At 39.3% G+C, this 20740-nt stretch overlaps 3 protein-coding genes and 1 long non-coding RNA gene across 4 annotated transcripts in view; all 4 read right to left on the bottom strand.

The window, feature by feature from the left end:
* Window positions 1-2000: 2000 nt before the first annotated feature.
* On the bottom strand, window positions 2001-3278 carry LOC126584130 (uncharacterized). Its single transcript, XR_007609998.1, has 3 exons — window positions 3112-3278; window positions 2467-2682; window positions 2001-2263 (listed from the first exon to the last, which is right to left on the bottom strand). It is a non-coding gene; the product is annotated as an uncharacterized LOC126584130 (long non-coding RNA).
* Window positions 3279-13053: 9775 nt separating this feature from the next.
* LOC126584237 (uncharacterized) lies at window positions 13054-15267 on the bottom strand. Its single transcript, XM_050248685.1, has 5 exons — window positions 15260-15267; window positions 15009-15207; window positions 13656-13707; window positions 13540-13567; window positions 13054-13427 (listed from the first exon to the last, which is right to left on the bottom strand). Exons 1-5 carry the CDS (start codon window positions 15265-15267, stop codon window positions 13373-13375), a joined length of 342 nt encoding a protein of 113 aa, XP_050104642.1. The 3' UTR covers window positions 13054-13372.
* Window positions 15268-15823: 556 nt separating this feature from the next.
* LOC126587785 (uncharacterized) overlaps window positions 15824-20740 on the bottom strand; it is a 30007-nt gene continuing 25090 nt past the window's right edge. Inside the window, exon 5 of the transcript XR_007611225.1 lies at window positions 15824-15851. The gene's annotated coding sequence lies outside the window, so the exon portion shown is untranslated. The remainder of the gene's footprint in view (window positions 15852-20740) is intronic.
* On the bottom strand, window positions 17311-19540 carry LOC126587788 (uncharacterized). The gene is made up of 2 exons (XM_050252859.1): window positions 19089-19540; window positions 17311-18870 (listed from the first exon to the last, which is right to left on the bottom strand). The coding sequence occupies exon 2, from the start codon at window positions 18076-18078 to the stop codon at window positions 17404-17406; it is 675 nt and encodes a 224-aa protein (XP_050108816.1). The 5' UTR covers window positions 18079-18870; window positions 19089-19540; the 3' UTR covers window positions 17311-17403.

Here is a 20740-nt window from a genome sequence, read left to right as displayed (position 1 = left end):
CATAATGAAATTAAACTAGCCTTCATGCACGCACTCACGAGAGTGTAGAAGGTATTTTTTGAATTACTGCATGCTACGTGCGACTTACACGTTTTAATGTATGTATATGCGTAAATTGACAAAAGGAAAGTCAAATATTTAAAGTAAATGAATCATTTCAGATTATGCTAGAAAAAACTCCTCATAAACCAATTAAAGTAGCTGAATTCATATAATAAAATCGGTTTTTATAGAATTTACATTAAGAATAGAGAAAATAATATTTGATAAACAATTGATTGAATCACATTATTGCTAACTCATTGTGAGGTTGAGTCCAGCCCCTCCTCCTTAGTGTAAATAATATCGTTTGTTAAAAAAAAAAAAAACAATCATTTGACAATTAATTTAATCACATTATTATCCGCGTGCGAAAAACTTTTTTTATAATCCGCATTACATGCCTCTTAAGAAGTTTTGAACGTATTTAAAAACAGAGAAAATAATATTTAATAAACAACTGATTGAATCATATTATTGCTAGCCCATTGTGAGGCTAAGTCCACCCATTCCCCCTTAATGTAGATAATATCGTTTGTTAAAAAAAAATTATTTGACAACTTATTTAATCACATTATTATCCTCGTGCGAAAGACCTTTTTTATAGCTTGCATTACACACCTCTTAAGATGTTTTGAACGTGTTTCAAAATAGAGAAATTGAATCACATTATTACTAGTCTATTGTGAGGCACTAATTAAAAATAAAAAAAACTGTACCAAAAGAGTAATTATTAAAAAAACACTATTAAAATGACGAAAATGCCCATGCCTTATTGGATACATTATTTTGTGATGCCTTTGAAGTTTTTTGTCTTGGAGGCATTTTTGTTGAAGCTTGGTGACACCAAAATCACTATTCACCTTTTGTGTTGGCTTTATATATAGACTAGCCTTTCTACACACGCTTATGTGCGTGCGAAAGGTCTTTTTTACATAACGGGCGCTATGTGCCTTTAAAGATTTAATTTTTTAGATATGTTTGATTAATGAGTAAACGAAAATGACGTTAGAGCACTTCTAGTGTGTAAAGGCTCCCTTGGCAATAGGCAATTCGATCCCCTCAAGTGAATAGTAACTGCCTTTAACGAACAATAATTGCCTTTTACATCTCTACCCCTAATAGTAAACTGAATAGTCATGGCAATAGGCAATAAATATTAGTATTTTTTATTTTCTAAAATAATAAAAAAATAATTTTATTTTTGAATTTTGGATAGGATTTTTAAACAATCTCGTCACATCAAGTGTCATGATCTGAAAGTACAATTTTTGTGGATAGATTTCGATAAAAATTTTAACCAATTCCGTCGCGTGACGTGTCCTTCCATGTTTAGAATCGTTGATAATATTGAAATGTGGTGTAAGGCGGGAGAAAATGGTAAGGTATTTATAGAAAAAAAAAAATTTAATTTTGAATTTTTTTATTAACTTAATTAATTTGAACCATTGGATTACAAAAAAAATTTGAAATCCAACAGTCCAGATTGTGACATGTGGCCCACCTTAACATTTATGTTTTTTTTTCCTCATTTTTCTTATTTTTTTAATTTTTAAAGCAAAAAACCGGGACCATTGATCTGAAAATCAAACGGTATAGATTCAACGGCTACTAAGTGGGCTGCCATGCGAGTTCCACTGCGTGAAATCTTGTCGGTAAAGCGCTCCCCACGCAGGGGTGTTATGCATGCGCCTGACGCAAAAAAATTTATAACGTGGTTGAGTTCTCCCACGGGTTCCCCCTCAGCCCAATTGCTCGAATGGACTGGCGCCACTTTGGCAGGGGGTTGGATTGGAAATGGAGTTGGTCCACATGGCAAAAGAGGACGCTGGAAGTGCTCTTAATGTTACATTGAAGAACATGGGATAAAGTTTTTGAAGGTGCCAAAACTAAATAATGTTAAGTTTTGACGCATTGACCCAAAATAGGAAAAAAATGACATTCATAAGACAAATCACAAATTTAGAAGGGTGGAGATCTTTATGTGACATTAAGTACTAAATTTTTTTAAAATTACATCATAACTTAGATGGAAACAAAATATTTGTATGTACAACATTTCTTGCAATCCCATGTTGTGTTTGCGATCCTTATATAATGAAGCATGTAGTGTAAATAGGTAAACGCATTGCTCCTACGATGCTTTTGGTTTGACTTTTAAAAAAGCAAAACATTTGTATGTGTCAATCGGACTTCGTCATGCGGACCTATACGATTAATTAATCTGCAACAAAGATACAAAATGTACATAAACTTTGTTAATATAGAGTACATTGTATGAACTTAAAACATCAATACATCAACTAATTGATAAGGCAAACCAAAAGGTGACATAAGACAAAAGAATAAAAATAAAAAAGAAGAAAAATGTAGTTTACATCCATTATATATAGTTGAACCATAAATCATAAGGCAAAAGGAAAATACCTTTTTTCTTTTTTTCTCTCTTTCTCTTAGTTTTTAAAAGGCCAACGGTTGCATTGCCTTCCAGAGGGCCTAATGGATGACCACCATTCTTGTCATCCCTTTCTATTTCATCTCTGGCAGGGAAAGTAGCCTTTTCTGTTTTTGACGCAGTAGCAGCAGTGCCTCACATCGACTCTCTCCAAAAGCCATTCCATCCTATTTGTTTGAAACTCAAAGCTACAAATATTTAGGACATAGTAAATTTAGTTATAAAAAGCATATAAATTCAACAACAAAAGTGAAATCTAATCAAATGAATGAAGGCATGCATATCTGAACTGTAATTACAAACTGTTACGGATTACACAACAACAACAACAAAAACTTCAAAGGAAATCCAAGTTGATAACTGAACAGTTTGGGAAAGAGAGGCTAATATAACATGTACAGAAAATGTTCATATTAAAATTGACGATATATGGAGAAAACCCTAATATAAAATCAAAGTTTGCAAATTCGTTATCCTGCCATGAGAAGATCAATTTAAGTAACTAAGAATAAAAACATAATGAAAAGAAGTCCAATAGAGAAAGAAACTATTTTAGTTCTTTGATAAGGAGACTGAAACTGCCCAAAAAAAAAAACATGGAAAAATAGGTTGAATACCTGAGATGACCGTGGTTGATGAGAAGCAGCTGCTGCAATTGCCATGCGAGATGGAGAGATGAGCAGTGAGTGGTTGTTTCGACCCTTCTCAAGTCTCAATAGGTTTTTCTCAGATATCCCACAAATAAATTAGGGCTGAGGAAGTTAAATACTTAAGATTATCGAAGAACCCTGCTTTATTTTCCACGGAGATTGAACGTGGTGAAGTTTTGTGGGAGGAACGAAGAACGTGGTTGAAGTTTTGTAGGAGGAACAAAGAGCGTGCCGTCGTGGGAGAAGCGGTTCTTGGTTTTTTCTATTTAGTTTTTACTTTTTCCGTTTAATTTTTTCGTGTAAAAAAATGTAAAATTTTCATATTTGTTTCACAAAATTGCCCCTGCAATATGTTATGTATTATTTTCGGTTAGTTTTAATTTTTTTTTGTTTCAGGAACTTTGTAGTCCACTTGGTTTTTGGTGAAGCCTTAGACATTAAAATAGGCTTCTGGCATTCTATTGGTAGAGATTTGCTTTTTGGTTGAAAATGACACATTGTCGAATATGCTAACAATAATTATTTTAGGAATAATATAGAATCACTGTATAATCTAAACGATCATTTACATTAAACCACATGAATATTTTTTTGTATATTATACGGTCAAGTCGGTTACAATCGAAGTTGAAGACTAATTTTTTTTTTATTTCATACAGTTTTAGTACTAATAAAAAAAAAACAGCTCCAAACCAGACCAACCAATTCAATTGATTGATTTTGTTATTTTATTCACATTTCAACATAATGCCTCTTCCTATACATATAGGTCACGTGCTAGCTAAGGTGGACATTCAAAAAGTTGTCACATGCTTATTTAAATATTTCTTTAAGGAAATTCACGTTGTATCCTTAAATTGGGAAAAGGATCTTCGTTGGATCATTTTTCTGGAGATCCTAGGGATTCCATGATCGCGACCTTCATCGTACATCGTTCTATAAGAAATCATTTCAAAATTTAAAATTTAAAATTAAATATAAATAGTACTTAACGAAACTACTCACTTGCTTGGAAATGTATTATTTCTTATAGAAACATCATCCATGAGGGAATGAGATAGATTGTGGGTAATGGTGAAGACATACTCTTCTGGACCACTCAATGAGTTTTTCCTTACCCCATTTTTCATTTAATTCCCGTGAATGATAGGAATAATATTGATTGGAATATTAAAGTAAGCAACTTTATAGTTCATAATAGTTGGGATAACATTAAATTAGCTATTGTAGTTGATGATGACATCATTAGAAAAATTTGTTGCATTCCTCTCCCTCTACAGGAGTTAAAGGACAAGTTAATTTGCGGTTTAACCAATAATGGGAACTTTTCCATTAAGTCTGCTACCTGGCTACAAAATCGGAATAATCACTCTGGTAATCGCCTTACATTGTTAAAGAAAATGTGGAAGCTAACTATTCCTCCTAAGGTTAAAATGTTTGCTTGGCTTATCATTCAGGAAAGATTGCAAACTAGAAAACGCTTAAGTCATTTTGTTAAAAATATTGATAGGTTATGTTCGTTATGTAATACAGCTGAAGAAGATTAATGTCATCTCTGTTGTAATTGTGTTTTTGCTACTGTTTGGGCCCAAAAATATTGTTTTGGGCCGAGTTAGATCTTTTTTGGCCCAGTGTTGGACATGCCGGGTTTAGATTCATCATCGGCCCAAAAGTCGTAAATAGGTGTCATTAAGAGATATTCAGCCCATGGGCCGTGCGGTCGAAGTTGGCCATATCCTATCGGAAATTGGAATGTGGACGAATCCTGTTAAGAGGTGGGGTCTCGACGGGATTAGGATGCTGAGATTGAATACAGTCTGATAACAAATTATGTTCGAAGTCCTAGTAGGAATAGGATTGGGCGAGATAAAGTTGGATCATGAGAAAGAGTTCTAATCCCGGAGTGATTGGGATTCAATACAGGTTGGCTGCTATAAATAGGGAAGGAAGACATCGAAACAAGCCCCTCCAATTCAACACACAACTACCCTGCGCAAATTCTCTCAACAACCTTGAGATTTTGTCTTTTATTTTCACTGACATACCTCCAATTTGGATAAACAGCATTGTGAAGGCAACCGGTGATATCTTCAGTTGGCATAAACAGCACTGTCGTCGTAGAATCAGTCGATCTCGCAGCATCTTTAGTTGACATAAATAGCACTGCAACGAGGGCGACTGTTTATCTATCCAAATCTCGGTCGAGAAGGATTTTCGAATCCTTATTGGTCGAGGTCATCTCATCAGCCTTCTCGACGAAGTGAGGTGTTACCGTTTACTGGGCTCGGCACATTGCACGTCGAGTTATTTTATGATTGGATACTCAAAAGTGGGATTTAGAGTTCGGCATTCCGACGGCTGAACCACGTTTACTGTTAAGAATTATATCCGCTTTGAGTATTTGTGCCCTTACACTTTGGTGTCGATTCGGAGTGAGTTTACTATAACGAATACCATCACTGTGACCGAATCTAACGACGACGATTTGTGAACTTCGTAACAATAGTAGCCTTGTCTTCAGGTTCAGAACCCAAGAGGCCGAGACGTGTTCCTTCCTCGGTCGTAATCACAAGACGAAGTCAGCTGCACGCTCAACGCAACGTCAACACATTTTACTCATCGGCCGAGCTCGACCGTCGAGTTGGCACGCCCGCATTCAATCGAATGACGTAGTTAGCTTATAGATTACTCAGTCTGCGCGTCATGTAGACTTGGTAGTTTTTAAAGTCAACATTTTAGCACGCCCAGTAGGACCCAGTGCTAAAACTACGAAGTTCATGCCAATTGAGACACGATCGGTTAAAAATAAAACAACTATGGGAAAATCAACAATCGATTTGTCAATTCAGAACATAGGACAAAATGTACCACAAGCACAGAATCCCCTTAGCACCGTGACACTTGAGTCCACAAGTGCGACTCGCCAAGAAAAGGAAGTTGGTCTCGGCGGCAAGCTTCGCAGTCTAGAAATCCCTAACAAAAACACATACGTTCTCAATGAAGGGATAATGGAGGATTGTGTTGAGGATGGTGGTGAAGGCTCTGATCCACCAATAAGATCGTTTCTTCGAAGACGACTTGACGAACAGTATCAGACGGTTGAACAGACATTTAGTCGAGGAATCGATAAACTGCATGATGTGATACGCAGTACCAGTGAGACACAAACTAGATTGCTTGAAATATTGGTTAGCAAGGTTTACGATGACAGGTTCTTCGATTTTTCCCTGTAATTGCCACCAAGAAATAATTTGTTACCAATAGTACAGGCCGAGCCAATCCTTGCTCGGCTCAAACTAATTGACTTAGAAAAAATAGGAGGATCAAGCAGTATATCAGACGGATCCGACCAAAGGATCGAAACATCTGTTGATATAATAGAGGTCCAAAGGATGATCGATTCGGCCTTGAAAAAAGGGCCGAAATTCCCAAAATTCATTCATCCATACCCGGCCTACGTGGAGAAATTTGAGTATCCCAAAGGTTTCAAATTTCGGATTTTAGCCTTTTTGCGAGAGAATCATCCTTGTCGTCATTAGAGCATGTCGCTCGATTTACAGCATAATGCCGAGATGTTAATAGTGATTTTCATAAGTTGCGGCTATTTAACTTCTCATTGACAGGCTCGGCATTCGCGTGGTATATTAATCTCCCTTCTAGCTCCATCCAAAGTTGGGAGGAGCTAGTCGAAAAATTCCATGAACAGTTCTATCGACCAGGAATAGAAATGTCAGTTTCCTCATTAGCCAGAATGGCTCAAACGACCGATGAGTCGCCCATGGATTACCTCACACAGTTCAAGTCAGCCCGAAATTGGTGCCGAGTACCTCTCCCGAAGGTCGAGTTTGTCAGGCTTGCCTTGAACAGGTTGGATGTAGAATATAAAAAGAAATTCTTGGGGGTAAATTTTTGGGATATGTATGAATTGGCTCAACACATCGAGCAATATGATTATCTACTTCGAGAAGAAAATATGTCAAAGTCTCCAACCCGAGGAACAATCTACAAGAACCCTTTGGTCAGTTACGCATCGACCGAATGAGAAGATTCCCAATATGCTAGAATAGATGCGGCCGAAATTGTCATAGATAAACCGTATATACGCAAGGCATTAGTTCATCCTAACTCCACAGATCCCAAAAGTCATTCGACCTCTGAAGAAACCACAATCAAAACATCAAAAATTTATACTTTTGATATCACCAAGGCCGATGCAATTTTCAACCAATTGTTGCTTGCGAGGATTATCAAACTTCGGCCAGGACATAACATCCCTAAGGCTAAAGAACTGAAAGGGAAGATATATTGCAAGTACCATAACTCGAACAAGCATACGACAAATAACTGTGTCGTGTTTCGAGATGCTATCCAAAGCTGGATTGATAACGGTAAACTCAAATTTCTGGAAAAGAAAATGGGTGTTGATACCAACCCATTTCCCACGACAACAGTAAATATGGTAGATTCTTGCCTACCCAGGGACAAAGGAAAAGGGAAAGTCGAGTTCGTTACAATGCAACGTATTCTGAAGCAGAATTTTCGGCCATAGTTCAACATTGATTTTTGTTCAAACAAGCCACCCACAGCTCTTTTGGGATCAGCTATTGTCAAGCCCATGACAAACTCCAGCACCAATGAAAAGGATGGGTTGGCGGTTTTATGCAGATAGTGTAAAGCAAATGTCAACACCGAGCCAAAGGAAAAGTTATCTCAGGTTATGATACAGCAATCTATGGCCGCAACACATCAAAAGATGCTCGATGCAGGTCAACATCAAATGGTCTTTGATAGGCTCGGCCCTAAAGCACGATTTGAAGAGAAACCTTCAGTCAGACAGCGCCTCGACTTCAATGCACCATTTTATAACGAGGACTATTACGCACGTAATTCTAGTAGCTCGGGTTCTTCACCGAGCCAGAAAACTTTCAAACCTCCCGAACCTCGAGGTCAGCATTGGTATACTTATCACTCTTCTAAAGGTGTATACACTGCACTGTCCTAATCCCAAAAGCGTCGGCACCAAAGAATAGACTGCATGGCCCGCTGACGAGCAGTCCAGGAAATTTCAGTCTCTAAGTGGCGACCGAAAGAAAAAATTAGTAACGATGATGAACGACCATCCCCAACCATTATGACAGAGTTGGTTCAAGGAAAACAGCAGGTCAATCATGATTTTGAAACTACATTTGAGGAGGCCGACAAGCGGATCAAACTTCTTCTTCGGCCTAGGGAAATGAAGGCACGCCTTAAGCACTTCAAGGAGGAAGTTGAAAGCAAACTTTCCCCGCTAACCGCACAAGAACCTTTAATAAAAATTCGATGGAATTTACATCCACCTTTCCTTGGGGAGGCCTTGGAATACATGTGAGAGTTCCATAAAAAGCATTTGGCTAACGATTTATACAGTTTGCTGAAAGCATGTCAAGATACAATTGATCTAGTTCTAACTTGTCCAGATGCTGAATGAATTATTCAAAAGACCTCAGATCCAGGGTTGAAAGCTAGGTTCCAGCATATACGCGAAGCTCAAGTCCTTGGCTTTGAAGTGGACCCATACACTGATATCGACGCGGTATACCTTCCCTTCTCGTTCGATGACCTTTGGTATTTACGATACCACTTCAAAGTTTTTTTTTTCGTTTCTCTTTTCGGCCTTACGGCCGATGAAATGGAACGTGTCACACAATTGGATGCATATCTTGACACTAGGGATGCCCGCATCATGTACCAGGAGCAAGCTCATCTCCCGCTATGAGTCCCAGGTTCAATTCTGGTTCCAGGTGCACTTGGGGCCAATAAACATAACGATAAGGCTTTCGAATAGACATCACGGGAACATACCATTGAAATAGGAAAAGACGATACTCTCAATACAAATCCAACGGAATGAGGTTCCATAGAAGGTGGCCAGGAAGAAGAGGAACCCGAAGAAGAAGATCATAACCTGATGGGTCATTCGGTCTTTGATAACATGGAAATCAATATGGTACATGTTTTGTCGGCTGACTTTCAACCGAGCACATTCCAACCGAATTTCTTGGATGGCGACGTAGTTACTGAGGAAGCTATTCACGTTGACTTTGTAACTGTTACCGAAGCTGAGTCAACAACGAAAGATGACAACCTCAAGGCAGCTCTGACCGAATTATTTCCTCGATCATCGTCGACCAATCTCCATCATCTAAAGCTGTTGTATGTAACAGCTCATATCGAAGAATACCCTATCTCTAAAATTTTAGTTGACTGTGGAACAACTGTTAATATCATGCTTGTAACCATCATGAAGGCGTTACGTCACTCTAACGACGAACTTATTCCATCAGGGATAACCATGAGCAGCTTCGTCTGGGATAAATCCCAAACCAAAAGGGTGCTTCCACTAGAAGTGAACGTCGCCGATCGTAATCACATAACCGCATTTTTCATCGTTGACTCCAAGACCAAGTATAATGCACTGCTCGGTCGAGATTGGATTCATCAAACAAGCTATATTCCCTCATCATTGTATCAAGTTCTCATCTTTTGGGACTGTAAATCGGTTGTTGTTCATCCGGTCAATGCTCAGCCCTTCGAAGCTAACATGATTCAAGCACGATATTATGATGACCACGTCAGCTACATCACCTTACAAGGTTTCAATGAGGAAGGAATACCGACTTAGTTATCTGTTCAAAAGGCCATTGAGGTTAGCGCTGAAACTGTTCACCAGGATTCGGCGAGACTCGGGTTGGCTAGCTTCATTTCCAATCCTGATGTCTGACACCGTCAGACCAAACGCTAAGCGCCAGTTTCATCGACCATGGAACGATTTCTAGCTCATTGGTATGTGATTTCTAAACAGCCGAATTCGGGCGTTAACCTCGTAGAGTTCCTCGCCGAAGGAGACAATGGTCCTGTTTTATCTCTTGAAGACAATCGGCCTCAAGTCAAAGATCCATTGGAGGAAATAAATGTTGGGACGGTTAATGACCCTCGGCCACTATTTATTAGTGTTTTCTTGCCTCGTTCTATCAGATCTGAACTTTGTAAATTACTCGACGAGTTTAAAGACTATTTTGCTTGGAGCTATCATGAGATGCCTGGCCTTGACCGAACCCTTGTCGAGCATGAATTACGTATCAAACTTGGATGCAAGCCTTTTGGACAACCTCCTCGACGGTTCTCAACCAAAGTACAGCTTGGCATAAAAGATGAAATTGTTCAACTTTTAAATGCCGGGTTTATCCAAACTGCTCGATACGTCGAATGGTTGGCGAATATCATACCAGTGCTAAAGAAAAATGGGGCCCTACGCATTTGCATTAATTTTCGAAATTTGAATCTGGCAACACCCAAGGATACATATCCCATGCCAATTTTAGATTTGCTAATCGACGCCGCAGCTAATCATGACATGCTGGTTATAACCAGATATTTATTGCCGAGGCCGATGTTTATAAAACTGCTTTCTGCTGCCCGGGGTCACTTGGAACCTACGAGTGGGTAGTTATGCCATTTGGTCTCAAAAACGCTGGTGCCACATATCAACGCGCGATGAAAACTATTTTTCATGACCTGATCGGCACAACCATAGAAGTGTATATTGATGACGTCGTGGTCAAATCGAAAAGTCACAGAACGCATATTGATGATTTTCGACAAGCGTTCCTTCGCATGCGTCGACATAACCTTAAGATGAACCCGGCCAAATGCGCTTTTGGTGTGTCGGCTGGTAATTTCTTAGGTTTTCTTGTCCACCATCGCGGCATCGAGGTAGACTAGAATAAAGCTCGTGCGATTATTGACGCCCCACCCCCGACGACCAAAAAACAACTCCAGTCTTTGCTCGGAAAAATAAATATTCTTTGCTGCTTCATAGCTAATTTCACTAGCAAAATGATGGAATTCTCTACGCTTTTGAAACTTAAGGACTCAGATAAGTTTGAGTGGCGTGAAGAACATCGAGCGGCTTTCACGTAAATCAAGGTTGTTCTTGCAATTCCTTTGGCAACAGATATATTTCTAGTACTATATATGTTAACATGTTAAGAAGCTATAACCAAATTTATAACTGCTCAAGCCAGCATCACAATTCCAATATTATAACAAAAAGCATCATCATGATTTATTCATTGTATCCAAACGGTCAAAGATACATAAAAATTAGAGTATTATTATCGATTTTTCATTTGAGCTAAATTTTTCTTGAATTCTTATTTTGGCCAATTTTTCTTTTGAACTGTCATTAATAGACAATTTCCCCCTTATTGTCGTGTTTCCAACATTTCATCAAATTTTCTGCCACAAAAGTTTGATAAAATGTGAGGAAGATGATTATGGGTGGGCAATTGGCCATTTATAATAGGTCATGGTAAAAATCAGCTAGATTTTCTAGGAATTATGCTTGAGGAAAATACTAAATCAGCTATACGGAGTTGCATATGCTAGTTGATACATTTGTTATAAGTATGTTTGAGAAATATCAATTTGAATGTTTCATGTGTGCAAATAGAAAGCTAGAATAAAAATCTCTTGAATGTTTATTTCTTTCAATTATGTTGGGCAGTGTTGTTCTCTCTCTCTCTCTCTCTCTCTCTCTCTCTCTCTCCCTCCCTCCCTCCCTCCCTCCCTCCCTCCCTCCCTCCCTCCCTCCCTCCCTCCCTCCCTCTCTCTACATGTCAAATGTAATTTCTTTTGAAGTCTTGTTTGATGTCAATCTTGCAGTACGTCCCTGCCGCCTTCTCTAGGAAGCATTTTTCTAAACAAAAACATTTCAAGATTTTAATGAAAAATGCAGAGGAAAAAACATGGGCCGTGAACGTTGTCCATTTGAACACATCACACTCCTTTTCTGCCGGGTGGTCTCGGTTCGCATCTTCTAACCAAATTGGTATCGGCGATACTTGCATATTTGAGCTTTTGAGCAGCAACGAGATGAAGGTTCGCATTATCCAGAAGGCATCAGTTTGAAGCTATATTAATAGTAGGGTAATTTAAGTGGTGAGCTTTAGCTAGCCTTGTAGTTTTTCTTCTCGCCGGTCGCCACTCGTAGTTGTATTTCGGATTAAGAGTTGGATACTGGTGCAAATTGTTTTATACTATCTAATCATAATTTTTACTTTTAAATCTTAGAGTTATCGGTATCATGAATCATGAATGCCTAGAGCTACTCTGCATGCGTTACAAAGCAACAGTGGATTTGGTCTTTTGCCTTTACCACTAGAAATAATCCTCCTCGCATGAAAGTAGAAGCCACTCTCGGATGTCCCCAAGGGGACGTGGAAGTGCTTGTATTTCACTTCAATCAATTAGCAATAGCAGGAATCGTCCAACTTTTTTTACGCTCATACAAGATTACTCGAATTTTTATATCTAAAAATTTAACTTTACATCCTCCCATATATTCGCAAAGTAAAAACTCTCAAAAATCTGTATTTGGTATATATGATGGATATATACGAGTAATCATCTTAAATTTGATAAGCAATGTATATATGGAGACTTGTCCCACTTAGCATTCCTAATCTTTTGACTGATGAGTGATGATAAATGAGGTATAAGTTGAACCAGGAATGTCCCATTGTAGGTCTTTTCTGTTCCTTCTAGACTTTGGACTTGATATGTACCAAAAATTAAAAGAATGGAACTCTCGACATTATCATGCACATATATTTGGATGTATAGAGATAATCTTTTTTATAATACTCTATTACTGATACAAAATGGGGTCTCTTTCCAATGAATGGTATCATAAAATGTAGAAGCACAGTGGTTATACAAAGTATTTCAATATACAATAAAATTATCCCATCCCAATCTCATTCTTCAACATTGATTTAGCGATATCCTGCAAAAATAATAAAAACCATCATTAGAACACAACAAACAGTTAAAAGTTAGAAAATGGGGAAGGACTGCAATAACACCATAGTATCGCAATAAACCATGAATGCCTAAACAAGAAATCATCTACTTATATTAGAATTGAATTTCACTCATTCACTTGGGTCGGTACTTAGAGGCCAACGACAATTTAATATGAATTTGCCAAAAACAATTAATTACCTCAAGGAAACCTCTTGTGGCGGAAAAGGTCCAAAGCTATTCTAAATGCCAACAAAATAATAATTAACAAGCAATTCAACATTTATTAGTAACCCTCAAGAATACAAAAGAAATTCTGAAACTTAAGAAAATTCTCACAACTTGATATTATATTAATGACTACAGTTTGCAAATTGTAGGGAAATCAAACTTTGTTGCACAATGCTCCTTGCTCATGTCTATCATTATACACCATCAAACTACTCCAACATGCAAGAAAATGCAAATGACTTCATCCATGCTTGTAGAATTAAAACAAGGCACAAAAATAACCGGTAATGTACAATATATTCCCAGCATAATCAAACTTACTTGCAGAAAGCTCTTTGCTCAGTGTGTTCTGCACAACAGGAGCCAAATAAGTTAGCAACCAACAAGAAAACATAATAAAGGGAAAAATTATACGATATACTTGAAAAAAAATTCACCGCCACCATCCTCATAAGCAAGAACAATCACTTTAAATTCAAGCCCACACACCTGGAATAAAAATAACAAGACTAAGTTAAATTATTATTACTACTACTATTATTGATAAGGACGACTGATTTAATACGGACTAGCACTTGCCAAACCACGCTATTAGGAATCCTTTGAAAAAAGAAATTGTGTGCTTTGATTTTTACAGTAACACTCGTACAATTGATCAGATGTATCCAAATTGTAAAAATAATATCTACATTTCCTTGGTTTGTTTTTCAAAAGACGAAATAGAGCCCCTACATAATTATTTTTCTCAAGTGTAGTTTGTAGAAATCCGCACTGAGGAACTTAACTAATAACTACAGGGTTTAATGACCCCAATGAGGAATTCTTGGTAACCTGATACATGTATATATATTTCAAACTGGGGAACAAAAGCACAAATACACACAAAAATCCTTAAAATCTCCAAATAAGTTCAAATTAATACATTAAAAGAAAATCTCTCTATATAATGAATACAGAGAAACCTTAGCTGAAATTTTACATACAGAACCCGCATTCAGATTGAAACACCACATCTAAGCCAAACACCGGACTTGCAATACCAAAACTCCCAAATAGTATCCGAATTTTGCAATGTGCAGGGAACATACCAAAACACTTAAACCACAATCAAAATCCCTAAAATTAATTTAAATCCAAACCCTAAATCTAACAATTTTAACAAATACTAGAGCATCAATTGAGAGAATACCCAGAGGCCGTAGAGAGAGATGAAAGGAAGAGTGTTTGAAGTTCTGGGTTTGGATTTGGGTTCCTACCAAATTATCAATATATATTTGAATGAGAGTTGTATAATATTTGGTTAAAAACTAAAGTTAATGGATAAACTGTTTGAAGATATATCAAAAACCTATTCAGAGTCGATTTCTCCCATAAGTACCAACCCATCCACAAAAATCAAGATATAAGTAATTCAAATTACAAAATTCCAAAAACTCTACCAGTACCCAAATTGCAGAATCCCATTGGTGTAAGAAAAATTCATTTTAAGCATCCAGATGAACGAACAGGAGTACCCAAAAACAGCAGAGAAACAAAAGGCTCACGTTTCGTATGCAGGGGTTTTGGTGTAAGAATGCACTGTCAAGAAAAAATGAAATTCACTCAATAATCAACTAAAATTTCATAACAATAATCAACTAAAATTCCATAAAAAAAAAAGGAAATCAAGCTAAAATCGAAACGTTTGCTGTGCATACAAACATTGAATTCAAGGAGTTCAGCGATATATGTTTCGCGCTAGAAAAAAATTAAAAATTTGGAGGATTGTGTGAAAAATATAAAAACTTTACTCTGAAACAGAGATGAAATCTGCCTTGCCTTTGGCCAACATATATTTGGCTTTCGAGATGGACTATTAGGTACCATTTGGTACGCAGACGGGACGGGACGGAATAGAATGGGACGGAACGGGACGGGACAGGACGGAACGGAACAAGGTTCCATGTTATGTTTGGTACGCGCAGGACGGAACGGGACGGTTGTTCCGTTCTGCGTTTGGTACACGTTGGACGGAACGAAACCAAAAGATTAAATGACTAACTTATTCATGTTCTATTTGTTGTTTGGTATAATATTTATGCATGGGACGGGACGAGACATTTTTTTTTTTTTGAACTTGTTCATATTTGAACACATAATAATACCATGATTAGCTTTTGGAGATTGAAGAAGAAGCAAAACGAAAAACAATGGCAGAGAATTTAGAGAAAGAAAGTGAATGACTAAAGATTGTATTCCTTGAACAATGAATGAATGACTAAATATGGGACGAAGATGAAGATGAACCCCCGCGAACTCCCCAGAACGTGAGTCTGTGGTGGAGGGAGCGTTGAGGTCGAGGAAGATGCAGCTGGGTTTGAGGTGGAGGAGGAGGAGGCTACAGGAGAGAGGGAGGGTAACGAAGCTACGGGAGAGGGAGGCTACGGGAGAGACAGGGAGGGTAGACAGTGGAATATTTGTGTTCCACATACGTGGAACAACTCGTTCCAGGAGGGGAGGCGGGACGCAAAAACACCCAATTTCTGTCCCGTGGAACAGCGCTTTCCACCCATTTTTGGCATACCAAACGTGGGACGGAACGCCTCGTCCCGTTCTGTCCCGTCTCGTCCCACGTACCAAACGCACCCTTAAGCCTGAAATGTTAAGAGAGTGGGAATTAGTGGCGGATGGCGTCAAAAATTGAAGATAAATGAAATGGGTTTGAAAGGTTGCAGTCAATTTGGATTTCACGGGATTTTAATAAAAAAATTTTAAGTAATAGATTTCAAAGGATTTTAAAATATTCTCAATTTTATATGGATTTTGATAGATTTATATGGATTTCTATTATAGATTTCTATGGATTTGTATGGATTTCTTTTGTGAATTTCTTAGCATTTATTAGTTGAATCTTATAACATAAAATGAAATAATGCACAAGAAACATAAATGTTTTGAATCAAAGGAAATCCATAACAATAAATTTGTAGTGTTAGCAAGCACAATCATGAACTCAAATACACAGAATAATAATGTAATCGCAATAGCTAAGCAATCAGATGAAATTCCAAATTCCAAGTTTCAAACACTACCACAAAACCTTATATTAATAAAAAATTCATCATTACAAGTAATATTTTCTTCTTTCTTTTTTGCTTTCTCGAACGCAGCCACAAAATGCTTTTCGCAGACGATATAGTGTTGATAGATGAAACTCAGGAAGGGGTAAATGCAAAGCTTAACCTTTGGAAAGAAGTGTTGGAATCTAAAGGTCTTCGCCTAAGCCGATCAAAGACAGAATATATGGAGTGCAAGTTCAGTGCAAATGGAGGCCAAAACGAGTTAGGGGTGAGGATCGGTGATCAAGAAATACCAAAGAGCGATCGTTTTCGTTACCTAGGATCTATCTTGCAAAAGAACGGAGAATTAGATGGAGATCTCAACCATAGAATACAAGCTGGATGGATGAAGTGGAAGAGTGCATCCGGCGTGTTGTGTGACCGCCGTATGCCACTGAAGCTCAAGGGAAAATTTTATAGGACGGCAATAAGGCCGGCGATGCTGTATGGCACAGAATGTTGGGCGGTGAAGCATCAACACGTACACAAAATGGGTGTAGCGGAGATGAGGATGCTTCGTTGGATGTGTGGGCACACGAGAAAGGATAAGATTAGGAATGAGGATATCCGGGGTAAAGTAGGAGTAGCCGAAATTGAAGGAAAGATGAGAGAAAATCGGTTACGGTGGTTTGGACATGTGCAAAGAAGGCCTACTGACGCTCCGATTAGAAGATGCGACTATGGGACAGAGGTTCAGGGCCGAAGGGGTAGAGGAAGACCTAGGAAAACTTTGGAAGAGACCCTAAGAAAAGACTTAGAGTACTTGGATCTAACGAAGGACATGACACAGGACCGAGCACAATGGCGTTCTAAGATTCATGTAGCCGATCCCACTCAGTGACTTGGATTTTCCAAGTCTCCAACCGAGAAGTTTTCGTCACTCAGGAAATTAAGGGAACACTACCTCAACCTACATGCTCCACTCACAAAGCTCCAACAAAAGAAAATTCAAAGAACTTAGCGAAGAAGGCTTTGGTGTATTTAACACAATACGTTGAAATGAAGGAAAGCTTATTTATTGATATCCCCGATAAGCTACAAATATGTACATATACATGAGTCAAAATAAACAAACAAGAGAGAGCCTTCACAAATGTTGCTTAGGAGAAGTTGCAGCAGTCGGTAGAGCCCCAGAAAGAGAAGGCACCGGAGGGGGATCATTCGGAGCCTCAGTACTGGACAGAACCCTAGAAGGAGGAGGCATCAGAGGTTGATCATTTGGAGCTTCATTACGCGGTACAGCCCCAGAAGACGAAGGCAATAAATGCCTTTGGAACAAACCCACAAATCTCTGATGATCAAGTAAAACCTGACCATCAGATTCCTTCATCTGGTCCAGCTTCCTCTTCATGTTTGTAGCATAGTCATGTGCGAGACGGTGCAACTGTTTATTCTCATGCTTGAGCCCTCTAATCTCCTGTTTGAGACTCATCACTTCAGCCGCCAATGATTCAACTTGGCGGGTTCGAGCAAATAGGCGTTGGGCCATATTAGACACAGAACCTGCACACTGAACACTGAGAGCCAGAGAATCCTTAACAGCTAACTCATCAGATCGTTTGGAAAGTAGTCTGTTATCTTTGGGAGTGAGAAGGTTCCTGGCCACCACCGCAGCGGTCATATCATTCTTCATAACGGAATCCCCAACGGTAAGAGGACCAGTAGGGGAGACGAAGGATGGGCGCCATATGTTGTCTGGAGAAGGCGGGGCTGCCTCTTCAACAAGGTTCAAGTCAAAACGACGGTCGGAGGGGCCAGACATTTTCAAAGGTGTTGAAGAGAGAAGAGGTCGAACAAATCAAGATCTTAGAAGTGTAAGAATGGAGCTTCTACTGGTGGAGATTCAAGTGTGCTTTGGAACTTAATGCCAGCCCCTATAAAAATCTGCACTCGACGGAGCTTCAAAAATCGAAGAGGCGCCTGCTCAGAAATCGAAGAGGCGTTTGCTTTCTCAAAAGCTGGGCTGCTCAGAGACCACGAGGGTCGATCTCAGAAATCGAAGAGGCGTCTGCTTTCTCAAAAGTTGGGCTGCTCAAAGACCACGAAGGCCGATCTCAGAAATCGAAGAGGCGCTTGCTTTCTCAAAAGTTGGGCTGCTCAGAGACCACGAGGGCCGATCTCAGAAATCGAAGAGGCACCTACTTTTCCAGCCTTGGCAGCACCTGTCACACGCACACTCAGCTTTGCGGAAATTATGGGCATTCTGTCGAAGACTTCTGGTGAAGTAGAAAGCACATGAGTCTTACTGTTCAATCACCCACTTCCCACACGCAATAGTAGCTCATGTGTATCACAGATAACTTTGCCAAAGTTCTCTGCCAAAGTTGAGCACGTGAAGCTTGCAGCTTCCACTACATCGCTCTGACCAAGACGGGTAAAAGAATAGCAAAGAAACAGCACTAACAAAGTTTAGACACATAAATTTTGAAGGTCTAGCTACCCCATATTATTACCCACAAGGGTAAAGGAACAGTATCACTGCTGGATAATTGGAAAGTCCCTGTGTGTCAACCTCTGTGCTTCGTGGCAAGGTAGACTAGCAAACATGCCCAACCTTTACTCACATTCGAGAAAACACTCCCAACAAGATTGCTTGCTCCAAAATCGAAGAGGCACCGTCCTCCGAATCTCGAGAGCCAGACTCCCAACATGACTACTTTCTCAAAAATCGAAGAGAGGGTAAAGGAACAGTACCATTGCTGGATAATTGGAAAGTCCCTGTGTGTCAACCTCTGTGCTTCGTGGCAAGGTAGACTAGCAAACATGGCCAACCTTTACTCACATTCGAGAAAACACTCCCAACAAGATTGCTTGCTCCAAAATCGAAGAGGCACCGCCCTCCGAATCTCGAGAGCCAAACTCCCAACATGATTACTTTCTCAAAAATCGAAGAGACACCGCTCTCCGAATCTCGAGAGCCAGACCCCCAGCATGATTGCTTTCTCAAAAATCGAAGAGACATCGTTCTCCGAATCTCGAGAGCCAGATCCCTGATAGGATTGCTTGTTCGAAAACCGAAGAGGCAACACTTTCCCAACTACAAGAGCCGGATCTCCTTGGATAAAGCTGTCTGTAATCTTCACACGCAACATCAGCTTTCCACATACCACAGACCACTTTTTCAAAGTGCTCTGACAGGGTAAAGGAATAGCATTACTACTTGTTGTTAAGGAGACTCCTATATATGTCAACCTCCATCCCCAACGGACAGACAGACCTGCAAAAATGCTCAACCCTTCCTCATATATGAGAGGGCACTCTCAACGAAGCATTTCGAAATATTCAGCTTTCTTTCCCCCCGATAATACCTCTGCAAACAAGTTATACTAGAGCAAGAATATCTCATATCATCAGGGTTAAAAGCAAGAGTATCCCATATCATGCTTTTTCCCTGTCTTTTCCTTTGGCCTTGTTCTTACGTGCAAGACAAGGAGAAAGAGAGCAATCAGTCAGCACTTGGAATCAAGCTTCCAGCCAGGAACTGACTGCCTGGAACTTACTTACCTGGCATTGCTCTCGAGTACTCATCTTCAACATCTTATGCTTCCAAGGAAGATACCGCATCTGCCTGAGGAACAGATAGGGCAAGTGAGAAGGATACAAGGAAGCATGTGGAGACAAGCGTAACAGCACACGTGCCGATACATCCATTACTCTGTCAAAGCAAAAGTATCCCATATCAGTAGGGTCGAACGTACTCTAGATTTGATGGACTTGTTTTGACCCTCAAATTCTTCAGTCGGCCTTATACTCTGGAGGAAACCAGAAAACCCTCCAGCTCAGTTCAAGAATAAGCCTGTGGAAAGTTACTTCTTCAAAAGCAAAAGTATCCCATATCATCTCTTCTCATTTTTCTTCTCTTTATCCTTCATGCTGCCTGTAAGATAGGGAGAATGTGAACAATCAGCCGGAGCTCTGATTGCTTACCTTGTCTGTCACCTCTTTCAGCAAATCCCCTAGCTCGGCAACTTGAGGGACTCCTACTACATGGTTTGTATCGCGCTTGACCAAGCCTGAAACTACAAGTAAGCTTCAAGTGAAATTGATACATTACCTTGTGCATCTCCACCAGTTAAAGATACCACCCCTGGATGGAGGAAAAGTACTTCCAGAGAAGATGCCACATCTACCTATGAGACAGATAAGGCAAGTCAAGACGATACCACATTCCGATACTTAGAAGTTTCGTGATTACGAGATCATTCTCCCACAATATTTCCTAATGTCATTTGTACTAAATCATTCACCTGTACTCACTAAAGGAAAGCTGGAACCTATGTACTTGTGTAAACCCTTCACAATTAATGAGAACTCCTCTATTCCGTAGACGTAGCCAATCTGGGTGAACCACGTACATCTTGTGTTTGCTTTCCTATCTATATCCATTTATATACTTATCCACACTAATGATCGGAGCAATCTAG

The sequence above is a fragment of the Malus sylvestris genome, chromosome 10, assembly GCF_916048215.2.
Source record: "Malus sylvestris chromosome 10, drMalSylv7.2, whole genome shotgun sequence".
NCBI classification, from domain to species: domain Eukaryota; kingdom Viridiplantae; phylum Streptophyta; class Magnoliopsida; order Rosales; family Rosaceae; genus Malus; species Malus sylvestris.
The sequence above is the reverse complement of the archived record's forward strand: the minus strand, read 5'-3'. Positions and strand labels throughout refer to the sequence as shown.

Bases quoted from the DNA above. Each gene is read 5' to 3' on its own strand.
- LOC126584237 (XM_050248685.1), bottom strand. The intron at 13,708-15,008 runs GTAAAGTTTTTA...TTTTTATTCCAG, and splicing joins GATTTCATCTCTGTTTCAGA to GTGTGTGGGCTTGAATTTAA. The intron at 13,568-13,655 runs GTGAATTTTTTT...CCTGTTGTGCAG, and splicing joins TGCTTATGAGGATGGTGGCG to AACACACTGAGCAAAGAGCT.
- LOC126587788 (XM_050252859.1), bottom strand. From the start codon at position 18,078: ATGTCTGGCCCCTCCGACCGTCGTTTTGACTTGAACCTTGTTGAAGAG.